Source organism: Oncorhynchus keta, unplaced genomic scaffold (assembly GCF_023373465.1).
Source record: "Oncorhynchus keta strain PuntledgeMale-10-30-2019 unplaced genomic scaffold, Oket_V2 Un_contig_5384_pilon_pilon, whole genome shotgun sequence".
Taxonomy (NCBI): domain Eukaryota; kingdom Metazoa; phylum Chordata; class Actinopteri; order Salmoniformes; family Salmonidae; genus Oncorhynchus; species Oncorhynchus keta.
In genome coordinates, this window is record NW_026288262.1 from 107,005 (window position 1) to 125,000 (window position 17,996).

At 45.3% G+C, this 17,996-nt stretch overlaps 1 protein-coding gene and 1 long non-coding RNA gene across 2 annotated transcripts in view; one reads left to right on the forward strand and one right to left on the reverse strand.

The window, feature by feature from the left end:
- LOC127925251 (probable JmjC domain-containing histone demethylation protein 2C) overlaps positions 1-17,996 on the reverse strand; it is a 138,396-nt gene that overhangs the window by 106,911 nt on the left and 13,489 nt on the right. The window contains 12 exon segments of the mRNA XM_052510127.1: positions 1,906-1,937; positions 1,969-2,148; positions 5,307-5,378; positions 5,380-5,435; positions 5,438-5,554; positions 5,557-5,604; positions 5,607-5,983; positions 6,161-6,609; positions 6,671-6,920; positions 7,074-7,947; positions 16,947-17,040; positions 17,100-17,180. Of these exon segments, the coding sequence (XP_052366087.1) occupies positions 1,906-1,937; positions 1,969-2,148; positions 5,307-5,378; positions 5,380-5,435; positions 5,438-5,554; positions 5,557-5,604; positions 5,607-5,983; positions 6,161-6,609; positions 6,671-6,920; positions 7,074-7,947; positions 16,947-17,040; positions 17,100-17,180 (2,630 nt within the window).
- Positions 6,324-7,099, forward strand: LOC127925253 (uncharacterized). The gene is made up of 3 exons (XR_008120209.1): positions 6,324-6,450; positions 6,771-6,914; positions 6,951-7,099. It is a non-coding gene; the product is annotated as an uncharacterized LOC127925253 (long non-coding RNA).

Genomic DNA, 17,996 nt, shown 5'->3' on the forward strand with positions numbered 1-17,996 from the left:
CAGCAGAACAGCCCTCAATGTTCTACATAGGGAATAGGGCTCTGGTCAACAGTAGTGTTCTATAGGGAATAGGGCTCTGGTCAACAGTAGTGTTCTATATAGGGAATAGGGCTCTGGTCAACAGTAGTGTTCTATATAGGGAATAGGGCTCTGGTCAACAGTAGTGTTCATATAGGAATAGGGCTCTGGTCAACAGTAGTGTTCTATATAGGGAATAGGGCTCTGGTCAACAGTAGTGTTCTAGTAGGGAATAGGGCTCTGGTCAACAGAACAGTAGTGTTCTATATAGGGAATAGGGCTCTGGTCAACAGTAGTGTTCTAATAGGGAATAGCAGGCTCTAGGAATAACAGTAGTGTTCTATATAGACATGGTGTATAACAGGGAATAGGGCTCTGGTCAACAGTAGTGTTCTATATAGGGAATAGGGCTCTAGGTCAACAGTACATGTTCTACATAGGGAATAGGCTCTAGGAATCAACAGTAGTGTTCTATAATAGGGAATAGGGCTCTGGTCAACAGGTAGTGTTCCCTAGTAGGAATAGGGCTCTGGTGTCAACAGTAGTGTTCTATATAGGAATAGGGCTCTGGTCAACAGTAGTGTTCAGCCCTATAGGGAATAGGGCTCTGGTCAACAGTAGTGTTCAGTAGGAATAATAGGGAATAGGGCTCTGGTCAACAGTAGTGTTCTCAGTAGGAATAGGGCTCTGTGTCAACAGTAGTGCCCTCATAGGGAATAGGGCTCTGGTCAACAGTAGTGTTCTATATAGGGAATAGGCTCTGGTATAACAGTAGTGCCCTATATAGGAATAGGGACTGTGTCAACAGTAGTGTTCTATATAGGGAATAGCAGGCCCTCAGTAGGAATAACAGTAGCAGACAGAACAGTAGGACATGGTGTATAACAGCAGAACAGCCCTCAGTAGGAATAACAGGACATGGTGTATAACAGCAGAACAGCCCTCAGTAGGAATAACTAGGACATGGTGTATAACAGCCCTCAGTAGGAATAACTAGGACATGATGTACAACAGCCCTCAGTAGGAATAACTAGGACATGGTGTATAACAGCAGAACAGCCCTCAGTAGGAATAACTAGGACATGGTGTATAACAGCAGAACAGCCCTCAGTAGGAATAACTAGGACATGGTGTATAACAGCAGAACAGCCCTCAGTAGGAATAACTAGGACATGGTGTAACAGCAGAACAGCCCTCAGTAGGAATAACTAGGACATGGTGTATAACAGCAGAACAGCCCTCAGTAGGAATAACTAGGACATGGTGTATAACAGCAGAACAGCCCTCAGTAGGAATAACTAGGACATGGTGTATAACAGCAGAACAGCCCTCAGTAGGAATAACTAGGACATGATGTACAACAGCCCTCAGTAGGAATAACTAACAGGACATGATGTACAACAGCCCTCAGTAGGAATAACTAGGACATGGTGTATAACAGTGTGTCAGTGTGTGAGTGTGTGTCAGTGTGTGAGTGTGTCAGTGTATCAGTGTGTGAGTGTGTGAGTGTGTCAGTGTGTCAGTGTGTGAGTGTGTCAGTGTGTGAGTGTGTGAGTGTGTCAGTGTGTGAGTGTGTCAGTGTGTGAGTGTGTCAGTGTGTGAGTGTGTGAGTGTGTCAGTGTGTCAGTGTGTCAGTGTGTGAGTGTGTCAGTGTGTCAGTGTGTCAGTGTGTGAGTGTGTCAGTGTGTGTGTGTGTGAGTGTGTCAGTGTGTCAGTGTGTCAGTGTGTCAGTGTGTCAGTGTGTCAGTGTGTGAGTGTGTGAGTGTGTCAGTGTGTGTGAGTGTGTCAGTGTGTCAGTGTGTGAGTGTGTCAGTGTGTCAGTGTGTGAGTGTGTCAGTGTGTCAGTGTGTGAGTGTGTTAGCGGCTGAATTTAACACTGAGACTTACTCCCTGTGAAGATCTCCAGCGGTCTTGGCCGTGAGTGGCAGAGGGGGCAGTGGCGTGGGGTTGATCTTGATGAGCCGGTGGGGGTCCGAGCGGTGTGGTTCTGAACAGTGGTGGGGATGGGGGTCGGACCGGTGAGGGTCGGCGCTGGCTGGTCGGATGGGGACCGTGACGTGGGCTCAGTTGGTCCAGGCTGTCAGAGGAGGAGACTGGGACCTGGTGGTGTAGCCAAGGGCTGGCCGTGTTCTGGTACCACAACATCCAGAGAGACAGACAGGGTCAGACACCCAGAAAGACAGACAGGGTCAGACACCCAGAAAGACAGACAGGGTCAGACCCAGAGAGACAGACAGGGTCAGACACCCAGAAAGACAGATAGGGTCAGACACCCAGAGAGACAGACAGGGTCAGACACCCAGAGAGACAGACAGGGTCAGACACCCAGAGAGACAGACAGGGTCAGACACCCAGAGAGACAGACAGGGTCAGACACCCAGAAAGACAGATAGGGTCAGACACCCAGAGAGACAGACAGGGTCAGATCCAACAACATCCAGAGAGACTGACATGGTCAGACCCAGACAGACAGACAGGGTCAGACCCAGACAGAGAGACAGACAGGGTCAGACCCAGACATATAGGACTGGTTGAGGTGAACAGGAGGTAACACAAAACTATCCCCTTCAAATAGAACCTAAACTAGGATATCCCCTATCTACTAACAGAACATATAACTAGGATATCCCCTATAACTAGGATATCCCCTATAACTCCTATAACTAGGATATCCCCTATAACTAGGATATCCCCTATAACTCATATAACTAGGATATCCCCTATAACTCCTATAACTAGGATATCCCCTATAACTAGGATATCCCCTACCTACTAACATAACCTATAACTAGGATATCCCCTATAACTAGGATATCCCCTATAACTAGGATATCCCCTATAACTAGGATATCCCCTATAACTAGGATATCCCCTATAACTAGGATATCCCCTACCTACTAACAGAACCTATAACTAGGATATCCCCTATAACTAGGATATCCCCTATAACTAGGATATCCCCTACCTACTAACATAACCTATAACTAGGATATCCCCTATAACTAGGATATCCCCTATAACTAGGATATCCCCTACCTACTAACAGAACCTATAACTAGGATATCCCCTATAACTAGGATATCCCCTATAACTAGGATATCCCCTATAACTAGGATATCCCCTATAACTAGGATATCCCCTACCTACTAACATAACCTATAACTAGGATATCCCCTATAACTAGGATATCCCCTATAACTAGGATATCCCCTATAACTAGGATATCCCCTATAACTAGGATATCCCCTATAACTAGGATATCCCCTATAACTAGGATATCCCCTATAACTAGGATATCCCCTATAACTAGGATATCCCCTACCTACTAACATAACCTATAACTAGGATATCCCCTATAACTAGGATATCCACTATAACTAGGATATCCCCTACCTACTAACATAACCTATAACTAGGATATCCCCTATAACTAGGATATCCCCTATAACTAGGATATCCCCTATAACTAGGATATCCCCTACCTACTAACATAACCTATAACTAGGATATCCCCTATAACTAGGATATCTCCTATAACTAGGATATCCCCTACCTACTAACATAACCTATAACTAGGATATCCCCTATAACTAGGATATCCCCTATAACTAGGATATCCCCCTATAACTAGGATATCCCCTATAACTAGGATATCCCCTATAGCTAGGATATCCCCTACCTACTAACATAACCTATAACTAGGATATCCCCTATAACTAGGATATCTCCTATAACTAGGATATCCCCTATAACTAGGATATCCCCCTATAACTAGGATATCCCTACCTACTAACAGAACCTATAACTAGGATATCCCCTATAACTAGGATATCCCCTACAACTAGGATATCCCCTATAACTAGGATATCCCCTATAACTAGGATATCCCCCTATAACTAGGATATCCCCCCCTACCTACTAACAGAACCTATAACTAGGATATCCCCTATAACTAGGATATCCCCTACCTACTAACATAACCTATAACTAGGATATCCCCTATAACTAGGATATCCCCTATAACTATAAGGATATCCCCTATAACTAGGATATCCCCTATAACTAGGATATCCCCTATAACTAGGATATCCCCTACCTACTAACAGAACCTATAACTAGGATATCCCTATAACTAGGATATCCCCTATAACTAGGGATATCCCCTATAACTAGGATATCCCCTACCTACTAACAGAACCTATAACTAGGATATCCCCTATAACTAGGATATCCCTAACTATAACTAGGATATCCCCTATAACTAGGATATCCCCTACCTACTAACAGAACCTATAACTAGGATATCCCTATAACTAGGATATCCCTATAACTAGGATATCCCCTATAACTAGGATATCCCCTACCTACTAACAGAACCTATAACTAGGATATCCCCTATAACTAGATATCCCCTATAACTAGGATATCCCCTATAACTAGGATATATACCCTAACATAACTAGGATATCCCCTATAACTAGGATATCCCCTACCTACTAACAGAACCTATAACTAGGATATCCCCTATAACCCTATAACTAGGATATCCCTATAACTAGGATATCCCCTATAACTAGGATATCCCCTATAACTAGGATATCCCCTACCTACTAACAGAACAGAATAACAAATAACCTGAACACTCAGCTTTCCCAACATATGGCTTCTACAAAGAGGACAGGACAGTGGGCTTCACAAACTGAACATGAGATATGCTACAGCAGTTAGCTGTTTAAACTGGCAACATGATCATAGTTGCTATGCTACAGCAGTTATTGTTTAAACTGGCAACATGATCATAGTTGCTATGCTACAGCAGTTAGCTGTTTAAACTGGCAACATGATCATAGTTGCTATGCTACAGCAGTTAGCTGTTTAAACTGGCAACATGATCATAGTTGCTATGCTACAGCAGCTAGCTGTTTAAACCGACAACATGATCATAGTTGCTATGCTACAGCAGTTAGCTGTTTAAACTGGCAACATGATCATAGTTGCTATGATACAGCAGTTAGCTTGTTTTCATCTGGCAACATGATCATAGTTGCTATGCTACAGCAGTTTGCTGTTTAAACTGGCAACATGATCATAGTTGCTATGCTACAGCAGTTAGCTGTTTAAACTGGCAACATGATCATAGTTGCTATGATACAGCAGTTTGCTGTTTAAACTGGCAACATGATCATAGTTGCTATGCTACAGTTGCTAGGTAGAAGTCATAATAGAAGAGGTAGTAGAACAGGAAAAAGAGTTGTATTTAGAATAGAATCTGGGTGTTTGGTACTCACCCTCCTCATGTTGGTCTCAGAGCTGACAGGGTTTTCAGGGTGCACCCACTTGGACCCAGGCAGGTTGAGTCTGGGGGGATAGGAGAGGGGTCTCATTGGGGTACTGCCAGATGATTGGATACAGCCCAGCTGGTTGTATGAGGCTGAGGTGTGGCTGTGTGTCTGGGGCTGAGAGACAGGGTGGTGATGAACTAGTCCCAGGTGCCCCAGCCCTGAGGAGTCTAGTCGGGGATGACCCCCAGCAAGGGGCCTGGAGGCAGGCCAGAGAGCACCCCGGAGAGGAGGTGGTGGTGGGAGGGATGTGTGGTGGTGGGGTGGAAGAGGGGGTGAGGCAGGAGGCGTGGGAGGAGGCGTGGAGGGGGTGGAGCTGGGGGTGCAGATAGGACACATGGTTGGTCTCCTGGTTGGGACGGACAAGCGCAGGGTCCCGGTACACGGTGAAATGCTCGTTCTTATCGATGATTAGCGGGCTCTTAGTGCAAGATCCTGGCGACTCAGTCCCTCGGGCCAGAACGGGCTTAAAGCTGGAGTGAGGTGTGTTGTCCGGGTAAAGGCCTTTATGCTTGGACACCTCTGGGGAGGGGAGGGGTTTGGGTTTAGAACAAGTCTCCAGAACACTCTGTGTTTTTAGACTTGACGATGTCAGGAAGCAGAGGGGCTTCGGGGCTTCAGGGCCTCTGGGGAGGGGAGGGGCTTGGGGACATCAGGGAGGGGCTTAGCTTGTACGATCGGCCCAATGAGTTCTTAATGCAGGGCAGCATGGAGGAATATAGCTGCTTCTCTTCTCTCTCTCTACTACAGCAGCAGACTCACTGACTGATGCTATAGGTCTGATCACCTCTGAATGGACGAACCCCATCTTACTGCCCAGTCTGCCAGCCATGTCATGCTTTACCTCCGGCTTCCTACACACTGAGGGAGTCTGGTTCCTAAGGTCACACTCTGAATGGACTAACCCCATCTTACTGCCCAGGCTGCCAGCCATGTCATGCTTTACCTCCGGCTTCCTACACACTGAGGGAGTCTGGTTCCTACGGTCACACCCTGACACTGAGGGAGTCTGGTTCCTACGGTCACACTCTGACACTGAGGGAGTCTGGTTCCTACGGTCACACTCTGACACTGAGGGAGTCTGGTTCCTAAGGTCACACTCTGACACTGAGGGAGTCTGGTTCCTACGGTCACACTCTGACACTGAGGGAGTCTGGTTCCTACGGTCACACTCTGACACTGAGGGAGTCTGGGTTCCTACGGTCACACTCTGACACTGAGGGAGTCTGGTTCCTAAGGTCACACTCTGACACTGAGGGAGTCTGGACGGTCACACTCTGACACTGAGGGGAGTCTGGTTCCTATGGTCACACTCTGACACTGAGGGAGTCTGGTTCTAAGGTCACACTCTGACACTGAGGGAGTCTGGTTCGTAAGGTCACACTCTGACACTGAGGAGTCTGGTTCCTAAAGGTCACACTCTGACACTGAGGGAGTCTGGTTCCTAAGGTCACACTCTGACACTGAGGGAGTCTGGTTCCTAAGGTCACACTCTGACACTGAGGGAGTCTGGTTCCTAAGGTCACACTCTGACACTGAGGGAGTCTGGTTCCTAAGGTCACACTCTGACACTGAGGGAGTCTGGTTCTTAAGGTCACACTCTGACACTGAGGGAGTCTGGTTCCTAAGGTCACACTCTGACACTGAGGGAGTCTGGTTCCTAAGGTCACACTCTGACACTGAGGGAGTCTGGTTCCTAAAGTCACACTCTAACACTAAGGGAGTCTGGTTCCTAAGGTCACACTCTGACACTGAGGGAGTCTGGTTCCTAAGGTCACACTCTGACACTGAGGGAGCCTGGTTCCTAAAGTCACACTCCCGAGGCTCTTACGAAGGGGAGAGGGAGGGGCAACAGAGGGGTTCAGCACCAAATGTCGGCTGGGCTCAGAGAGGTAGGAGGGCTCAGATGGATTCTGGGAGGCCAGCAGGGCCGAGACGGCCTCAGAGTTCTCCCGGGAGGCCATGTGTGCGTTAGCGTCCTCTGCTGTGATGTCGATTATATACTGAGAGGGAGTCTGGGTCCTGGAGACCACCTCAGCGCTGGTGTACTGGTCCTTGGACTGGGGATGGGTCTGGGATTTCATAGTGCTGTTGTTCTCCATGATGCACTCCCCTTGGCCCTCAGAGGGGGCAGAGCCCTGGGAGGAGGAGGACAGGGGAGGGGCCTGCTGCTGTTGCAGTAGAGACCGTTCCCCCTGTCGTTGAGGTTGTCGCAGGGATGACCTCTGCTCCCTGTCGGCTGATGACTGCTGAAACTCCGCCTTCTGAAGCTCCTCACCCCAGGGGGAGAGACTGCCTGTCAGAGCAGACTCCTTCCCAGTCTTAGAACCCTGGGTCTTGTGCCCCTCCTGGCCGGTCTTTCCTTTTAGCTCCTCCTCTGAGTTCTGCTCTGAGGAAGAGGAGGAGTCTGCCGTCCTGGTTCTATTGGTAGACATCTCAGAGTCACTGCTCTCAGAGAAGTCAGACCTCACTGTAGTCTCGCTTCTCAGTCTTTTCAAACCTGATTTATTCTCCTCTTCCTCCTCTTCCTCCTCCGCTTTCCTCCGCTTGTTCACAGCCACCTGCTTGCTGCTCGTACTTTTAAAGAAGTCTGGAGAAATGAATCAGAGGAGAATATATTAGATTAGTCTGTAGAGATGAATCAGAGGATATATATTAGATTAGTCTGAGAGATGAATCAGAGGATATATATTAGATTAGTCTGAGAGATGAATCAGAGGATATATATTAGATTAGTCTGGAGAGATGAATCAGAGGATATATATTAGATTAGTCTGAGAGATGAATCAGAGGATATATATTAGATTAGTCTGAGAGATGAATCAGAGGATATATATTAGATTAGTCTGGAGAGATGAATCAGAGGATATATATTAGATTAGTCTGAGAGATGAATCAGAGGATATATATTAGATTAGTCTGAGAGATGAATCAGAGGATATATATTAGATTAGTCTGGAGAGATGAATCAGAGGATATATATTAGATTAGTCTGTAGAGATGAATCAGAGGATATATATTAGATTAGTCTGAGAGATGAATCAGAGGATATATATTAGATTAGTCTGAGAGATGAATCAGAGGATATATATTAGATTAGTCTGTAGAGATGAATCAGAGGATATATATTAGATTAGTCTGTAGAGATGAATCAGAGGATATATATTAGATTAGTCTGAGAGATGAATCAGAGGATATATATTAGATTAGTCTGAGAGATGAATCAGAGGATATATATTAGATTAGTCTGTAGAGATGAATCAGAGGATATATATTAGATTAGTCTGGAGAGATGAATCAGAGGAGGAGAATATATTAGATTAGTCTGTAGAGATGAATCAGAGGATATATATTAGATTAGTCTGAGAGATGAATCAGAGGATATATATTAGATTAGTCTGAGAGATGAATCAGAGGATATATATTAGATTAGTCTGAGAGATGAATCAGAGGATATATATTAGATTAGTCTGAGAGATGAATCAGAGGATATATATTAGATTAGTCTGAGAGATGAATCAGAGGATATATATTAGATTAGTCTGGAGAGATGAATCAGAGGATATATATTAGATTAGTCTGGAGAGATGAATCAGAGGATATATATTAGATTAGTCTGAGAGATGAATCAGAGGATATATATTAGATTAGTCTGAGAGATGAATCAGAGGATATATATTAGATTAGTCTGAGAGATGAATCAGAGGATATATATTAGATTAGTCTGGAGAGATGAATCAGAGGATATATATTAGATTAGTCTGAGAGATGAATCAGAGGATATATATTAGATTAGTCTGAGAGATGAATCAGAGGATATATATTAGATTAGTCTGTAGAGATGAATCAGAGGATATATATTAGATTAGTCTGAGAGATGAATCAGAGGATATATATTAGATTAGTCTGTAGAGATGAATCAGAGGATATATATTAGATTAGTCTGTAGAGATGAATCAGAGGATATATATTAGATTAGTCTGTAGAGATGAATCAGAGGATATATATTAGATTAGTCTGAGAGATGAATCAGAGGATATATATTAGATTAGTCTGAGAGATGAATCAGAGGATATATATTAGATTAGTCTGTAGAGATGAATCAGAGGATATATATTAGATTAGTCTGTAGAGATGAATCAGAGGATATATATTAGATTAGTCTGTAGAGATGAATCAGAGGATATATATTAGATTAGTCTGTAGAGATGAATCAGAGGATATATATTAGATTAGCCTGAGAGATGAATCAGAGGATATATATTAGATTAGTCTGGAGAGATGAATCAGAGGATATATATTAGATTAGTCTGTAGAGATGAATCAGAGGATATATATTAGATTAGTCTGTAGAGATGAATCAGAGGATATATATTAGATTAGTCTGAGAGATGAATCAGAGGATATATATTAGATTAGTCTGAGAGATGAATCAGAGGATATATATTAGATTAGTCTGAGAGATGAATCAGAGGATATATATTAGATTAGTCTGTAGAGATGAATCAGAGGATATATATTAGATTAGTCTGAGAGATGAATCAGAGGATATATATTAGATTAGTCTGAGAGATGAATCAGAGGATATATATTAGATTAGTCTGAGAGATGAATCAGAGGATATATATTAGATTAGTCTGAGAGATGAATCAGAGGATATATATTAGATTAGTCTGTAGAGATGAATCAGAGGATATATATTAGATTAGTCTGAGAGATGAATCAGAGGATATATATTAGATTAGTCTGGAGAGATGAATCAGAGGATATATATTAGATTAGTCTGTAGAGATGAATCAGAGGATATATATTAGATTAGTCTGAGAGATGAATCAGAGGATATATATTAGATTAGTCTGTAGAGATGAATCAGAGGATATATATTAGATTAGTCTGAGAGATGAATCAGAGGATATATATTAGATTAGTCTGAGAGATGAATCAGAGGATATATATTAGATTAGTCTGAGAGATGAATCAGAGGATATATATTAGATTAGTCTGTAGAGATGAATCAGAGGATATATATTAGATTAGTCTGGAGAGATGAATCAGAGGATATATATTAGATTAGTCTGGAGAGATGAATAAGAGGATATATATTAGATTAGTCTGAGAGATGAATCAGAGGATATATATTAGATTAGTCTGAGAGATGAATCAGAGGATATATATTAGATTAGTCTGAGAGATGAATCAGAGGATATATATTAGATTAGTCTGTAGAGATGAATCAGAGGATATATATTAGATTAGTCTGAGAGATGAATCAGAGGATATATATTAGATTAGTCTGAGAGATGAATCAGAGATATATATTAGATTAGTCTGAGAGATGAATCAGAGGATATATATTAGATTAGTCTGGAGAGATGAATCAGAGGATATATATTAGATTAGTCTGAGAGATGAATCAGAGGATATATATTAGATTAGTCAGAGAGATGAATCAGAGGATATATATTAGAATTCTAAATGACAAGCAGCAGAATGTAGAGCATCAGTACACAGCATCAGTACACAGCATCAGTACACAGCATCAGTACACAGCATCAGTACACAGCATCGGTCCTAGACCGCGTCTCAACGGAACCCTATTCCTTACATAGTAATGAGCATAGTGCACTATGAGCCCTGGTCTGAAGTAGTGCACTATGAGCCCTGGTCTGAAGTAGTGCACTCTGAGCCCTGGTCTGAAGTAGTGCACTCTGAGCCCTGGTCTGAAGTAGTGCACTCTGAGCCCTGGTCTGAAGTAGTGCACTCTGAGCCCTGGTCTGAAGTAGTGCACTCTGTAGCCCTGGTCTGAAGTAGTGCACTCTGAGCCCTGGTCTGAAGTAGTGCACTCTGAGCCCTGGTCTGAAGTAGTGCACTCTGAGCCCTGGTCTGAAGTAGTGCACTCTGAGCCCTGGTCTGAAGTAGTGCACTATGAGCCCTGGTCTGAAGTAGTGCACTATGAGCCCTGGTCTGAAGTAGTGCACTCTGAGCCCTGGTCTGCACTAAGTAGTGCACTATGAGCCCTGGTCTGAAGTAGTGCACTATGAGCCCTGGTCTGAAGTAGTGCACTATGAGCCCTGGTCTGAAGTAGTGCACTATGAGCCCTGGTCTGAAGTAGTGCACTATGAGCCTGGTCTGAAGTAGTGCACTGAGCCCTGGTCTGAAGTAGTGCACTATGAGCCCTGGTCTGAAGTAGTGCACTATGAGCCCTGGTCTGAAGTAGTGCACTCCTGAGCCCTGGTCTGAAGTAGTGCACTCTGAGCCCTGGTCTGAAGTAGTGCACTATGAGCCCTGGTCTGAAGTAGTGCACTATGAGCCCTGGTCTGAAGTAGTGCACTATGAGCACCCTGGTCTGAAGTAGTGCACTATGAGCCCTGGTCTGAAGTAGTGCACTATGAGCCCTGGTCTGAAGTAGTGCACTATGAGCCCTGGTCTGAAGTAGTGCACTATGAGCCCTGGTCTGAAGTAGTGCACTATGAGCCCTGGTCTGAAGTAAGTGCACTATGAGCCCTGGTCTGAAGTAGTGCACTATGAGCCCTGGTCTGAAGTAGTGCACTATGAGCCCTGGTCTGAAGTAGTGCACTATGAGCCCTGGTCTGAAGTAGTGCACTCTGAGCCCTGGTCTGAAGTAGTGCACTATGAGCCCTGGTCTGAAGTAGTGCACTATGAGCCCTGGTCTGAAGTAGTGCACTATGAGCCCTGGTCTGAAGTAGTGCACTATGAGCCCTGGTCTGAAGTAGTGCACTATACTAGTGAGCAGTAAAGTATTCACCCCCCTTGGCATTTTTCCTATTTTGTTGCCTTACAACCTGGAATTAAAATAGTTTTTTTGTCATTTGATTTACACAACATACCTACCACTTTGAAGACGCCAAATATTTTTGTTGAAACAAGCAAGAAATATGACAAAAATCAGAAAACTTGGCGTGCATAAATAACCCCCACCCCCTGACTTTGGGGGGATGAATAGTTATGCACTCTGTAGCAATTACAGCTACAAGTCTGAAGGATATGTCTCCATAGAGCTTTGCACATCTGTGATTTTGCCCAGTCTTCAAGGCAAAACTGCTCCAGCTCCTTCAAGTTGGATGGGTTCCCTGTGTACAGCAATCTTTAAGTCATACCGTGACTCTCAATTGGATTGAGTCTGGGCTTTGACTAGGCCCATTCCAAGACATTTAGATGTTTAATAATGGATTTAATGGTGCACTATGGGAGTTCAAGTTTCATGTATAAAAAACCTGATCTGTACTGGCGAAGTAATGCTCCCAGAGCAGAGAGTAATGCTACTAGAGCCCTGGTCTGAATAATGCTCCCAGAGCTGGTCTGAGAGTAATGCTACTAGAGTAGGTAATAATGCTCCCAGATAGTGAAGTAATGCTACTAGAGTAGGGAATAATGCTCCCAGAGCAGAGAGTAATGCTACTAGAGTAGGGAATAATGCTCCCAGATCAGAGAGTAATGCTACTGGAATAATGCTCCCAGAGCAGAGAGTAATGCTACTAGAGTAGGGAATAATGCTCCCAGATCAGGAGTAATGCTACTAGAGTAGGGAATAATGCTCCCAGAGCAGAGAGTAATGCTACTAGAGTAGGTAATAATGCTCCCAGAGCAGAGAGTAATGCTCCTAGAGTAGGAATAATGCTACTAGAGGGAATAATGCTCCCAGAGCAGAGAGTAATGCTACTAGAGTAGGGAATAATGCTACTAGGTAATAATGTTCCTAGATAGGGAATAATGCTCCCAGAGCAGAGAGCAATGCTACTAGAGAGTAATGCTCCCAGAGCAGAGAGTAATGCTACTAGAGTAGGTAATAATGCTCCCAGAGCAGAGAGTAATGCTACTAGAGTAGGGAATAATGCTCCCAGAGCAGAGAGTAATGCTACTAGAGTAGGGAATAATCCTCCCAGAGTGGTAATGCTACCAGAGTAGGGAATAATGCTCCCAGAGCCTGGTAATGCTCTGTGACTGAGTAATGCTACTAGAGTAGGTAATAATGCTCCAGAGCAGAAGTAATGCTACTAGAGTAGGGACTAATGCTCCCAGAGCAGGGAGTAAATGCTACTAGAGCCCTGGAATAATGCTACTAGAGTAGGGAATAATGCTACTAGAGTAGGGAATAATGCTCCCAGAGCAGAGAGTAATGCTACTAGAGTAGGGAATAATGCTACTAGAGTAGGGAATAATGCTACTAGAGTAGGGAATAATGCAACCAGAGCAGAGAGTAATGCTACTAGAGTAGGAATAATGGAAGTAATGCTCCCAGAGCAGAGAGTAATGCTCCCAGAGCAGAGAGTAATGCTCCCAGAGCAGAGTGTAATGCTCCTAGAGCAGAGAGTAATGCTCTAGAGCAGAGAGTAATGCTCCTAGAACGCGACTAATGCTCCAAGCGAGGGAGTAATGCTCTAGAGCAGGGAGTAATGCTCTAGTGAAGGGAGTAATGTTCCTAGGCTTGGGAGTAATGCACCGAGATACGGAGTAATGCTCTAGAGCAGGGAATAATGCTCCTAGAGCAGGGAATAATGCCCCCATAAGGGAATAATGCTCCTAGTGTAGGGAATAATGCTCCTAGAGACATTTACATTTACATTTAAGTCATTTAGCAGACGCTCTTATCAGAGCGACTTACAAAGTGGTGCATTCACCTTATGACATCCAGTGGAACAGCCACTTTACAATAGTGCATCTAAATCTTTTTGGGGGGGTGAGAGGATTATAATGCAGGGAGTAACGCTCTAGAGCAGGGAATAATGCTCCTAGAGCAGGGAATAACGGCTCCTAGAGCAGGGAATAATGCTACTAGAGCAGGGAATAATGCTCCTAGAGCAGGGAATAATGCTACTAGAGCAGAATAATGCTCCTAGAGCGGGAATAATGCTACTAGAGCAGGGAGTAACGCCCTAGAGCGGGAATAATGCTCCTAGAGCAGGGAATAATGCTACTAGAGCAGGGAATAATGCTCCTAGAGCAGGGAATAATGCTACTAGAGTAGGGAATAATGCTCCTAGAGCAGGGAATAATGCTCCTAGAGCAGGGAATAATGCTCTAGAGCGGGAATAATGCTACTAGAGCAGGGAATAATGCTCCTAGAGCAGGGAATAATGCTCCTAGAGCAGGGAATAATGCTCCTAGAGTAGGGAATAACGCTACTAGAGCAGGGAATAACGCTCCTAGAGCAGGGAATAATGCTCCTAGAGCATGGAATAATGCTACTAGAGTAGGGAATAATGCTCCTAGAACGGGAATAATGCTACTAGAGCAGGGAATAACGCTCCTAGAGCAGGGAATAATGCTCCTAGAGCAGGGAATAATGCTCCTAGAGCAGGGAGTAATGCTCTAGAGCTAGACGCTCCTAGAGCGGGAGTAACGCTCTAGTGTAGGGAATAATGCTCCTAGAGCAGGGAATAATGCTCCTAGAGCAGGGAATAATGCTACTAGAGCAGGGGAATAACGCTCCTAGAGCAGGGAATAATGCTCCTAGAGCAGGGAATAATGCTACTAGAGCAGGGAATAATGCTTCTAGAGCAGGGAATAACGCTCCTAGAGCAGGGAATAATGCTCCTAGAGCAGGGAATAATGCTACTAGAGCAGGGAATAATGCTCTAGAGCAGGGAATAATGCTCTAGAGCAGGGAATAATGCTCTAGAGCAGGGAATAATGCTACTAGAGCAGGGAATAACGCTCCTAGAGCAGGGAATAATGCTCTAGAGCAGGGAATAATGCTCCTAGAGCAGGGAGTAATGCTCCTAGAGCAGGGAGTAACGCTCTAGTGTAGGGAATAATGCTCCTAGAGCAGGGAATAATGCTCTAGAGCATGGAATAATGCTCTTAGAGCAGGGAATAATGCTCCTAGGCATGGAATAATGCTCTAGAGCAGGGAATAATGCTCTAGAGCAGGGGTAATGCTCTAGAGCAGGGAATAATGCTACTAGTGTAGGGAGTAATGCTACTAGTGTAGGGAGTAATGCTCCTAGAGCAGGGAATAATGCTCCTAGAGCAGGGAATAATGCTACTAGTGTAGGGAGTAATGCTACTAGAGCAGGGAATAACGCTCCTCGAGCAGGGAATAATGCTCCTAGAGCATGGAATAACACTCATAGAGCATGGAATAACGCTCCTAGAGCAGGGAATAACGCTCCTAGAGCAGGGAATAATGCTCCTAGAGCAGGGAATAACACTCATAGAGCATGGAATAACGCTCCTAGAGCAGGGAATAACTAGAAATGCTCCTAGAGGGGAATAATGCTCCTAGAGCAGGGAATAATGCTCTAGAGCAGGGAATAATGCTCCTAGAGCAGGGAATAATGCTCCTAGAGCAGGGAGTAATGCTCCTAGAGCAGGGAATAATGCTCCTGGGGGTAATGCTCTAGAGCAGGGAATAATGCTACTAGTGTAGGGAGTAATGCTCCTAGAAGGGAGTAATGCTCCTAGAGCTTTCCCGGGACCCCTGTACACTGACTCAGTACCAGTGTCTTTGTGTGTAGATATTGTGGGAAGCCAAAGCTTTCCCAAGGCAGTGTCCTGCTAAAGCTTTCCCAAGGCAGTGTCCTGCTAAACCTTTCCCAAGGCAGTGTCCTGCCAAAGCTTTCCCAAGGCAGTGTCCTGCCAAAGCTTTCCCAAGGCAGTGTCCTGCTAAAGCTTTCCCAAGGCAGTGTCCTGCTGAACCTTTCCCAAGGCAGTGTCCTGCCAAAGCTTTCCCAAGGCAGTGTCCTGCTAGAGCTTTCCCAAGGCAGTGTCCTGCCAAAGCTTTCCCAAGGCAGTGTCCTGCTAAAGCTTTCCCAAGGCAGTGTCCTGCTAAAGCTTTCCCAAGGCAGTGTCCTGCCAAACCTTTCCCAAGGCAGTGTCCTGCCAAAGCTTTCCCAAGGCAGTGTCCTGCTAGAGCTTTCCCAAGGCAGTGTCCTGCCAAAGCTTTCCCAAGGCAGTGTCCTGCTAAAGCTTTCCCAAGGCAGTGTCCTGCAAAGCTTTCCCAAGGCAGTGTCCTGCTGAACCTTTCCCAAGGCAGTGTCCTGCCAAAGCTTTCCCAAGGCAGTGTCCTGCTAGAGCTTTCCCAAGGCAGTGTCCTGCTAAAGCTTTCCCAAGGCAGTGTCCTGCTAAAGCTTTCCCAGGCAGTGTCCTGCTAGAGCTTTCCCAAGGCAGTGTCCTGCTAGAGCTTTCCCAAGGCAGTGTCCTGCCAAACCTTTCCCAAGGCAGTGTCCTGCCAAAGCTTTCCCAAGGCAGTGTCCTGCTGAACCTTTCCCAAGGCAGTGTCCTGCCAAAGCTTTCCCAAGGCAGTGTCCTGCTAGAGCTTTCCCAAGGCAGTGTCCTGCTAAAGCTTTCCCAAGGCAGTGTCCTGCTGAACCTTTCCCAAGGCAGTGTCCTGCCAAACCTTTCCCAAGGCTTGCCAAACCTTTCCCAAGGCAGTGTCCTGCCAAACCTTTCCCAAGGCAGTGTCCTGCTAAATGCTTTCAGAGCTCTACTCATCTCAGGTCAATGGAACAGCTTGACCACACAGTACATGAAGTAAAACAGGTGAAATTCCTCCAGCGTCCACGATCTCCTCACCTCTTGTTCTATCTTCCCCATCATCCTCACCTCCTCTCCCTGCTCTCTCGTTACAGTCCACGTTGTCTCCCTTGAAGTCATCATCAGGGACACTGCTGTCAGATCCCTTCCTCCTGGAGAAGCCAGGTCCGCGGTGCTGCGTCTGTTCCTGGCAAGGGAGTGCTGGCTCTGGGACCCGCCCTGACCTTGACCCTGCTGGGTGGTGACCCCTGACCCCTGCTTCACTGCCCCGCCAGAGGAGTTCATGACTGGTCTGGGGCTGTTGGCTTGGGCGCGGGTGTAGTGACCCTGTAGAGGATGACGAGAGAACAGACACACCAAGGATGGAGTTGGTTAGAGACAGGAGGACAGAGAGAACAGACACACCGAGGATGGAGTTGGTTAGAGACAGGAGGACAGAGACAGACAGACACCAAGGTGTTTCAGGATGCCTGACAGGAGGACAGAGAGAACATTACCAAGGATCTGACTTAGTGAGACGGTACTAGACCCTGCTGCCTGACTTAGTGCTACGGTACTATTACCCTGCTGTCTGACTTAGTGCTACGGTACTATTACCCTGCTGTCTGACTTAGTGCTACGGTACTATTACCCTGCTGTCTGACTTAGTGCTACGGTACTATTACCCTGCTGTCTGACTTAGTGCTACGGTACTATTACCCTGCTGTCTGACTTAGTGCTACGGTACTATTACCCTGCTGTCTGACTTAGTGCTACGGTACTATTACCCTGCTGTCTGACTTAGTGCTACGGTACTATTACCCTGCTGCCTGACTTAGTGCTACGGTACTATTACCCTGCTGTCTGACTTAGTGCTACGGTACTATTACCCTGCTGTCTGACTTAGTGCTACGGTACTATTACCCTGCTGTCTGACTTAGTGCTACGGTACTATTACCCTGCTGTCTGACTTAGTGCTACGGTACTATTACCCTGCTGTCTGACTTAGTGCTACGGTACTATTACCCTGCTGCCTGACTTAGTGCTACGGTACTATTACCCTGCTGTCTGACTTAGTGCTACGGTACTATTACCCTGCTGCCTGACTTAGTGCTACGGTACTATTACCCTGCTGTCTGACTTAGTGCTACGCTACGGTACTAT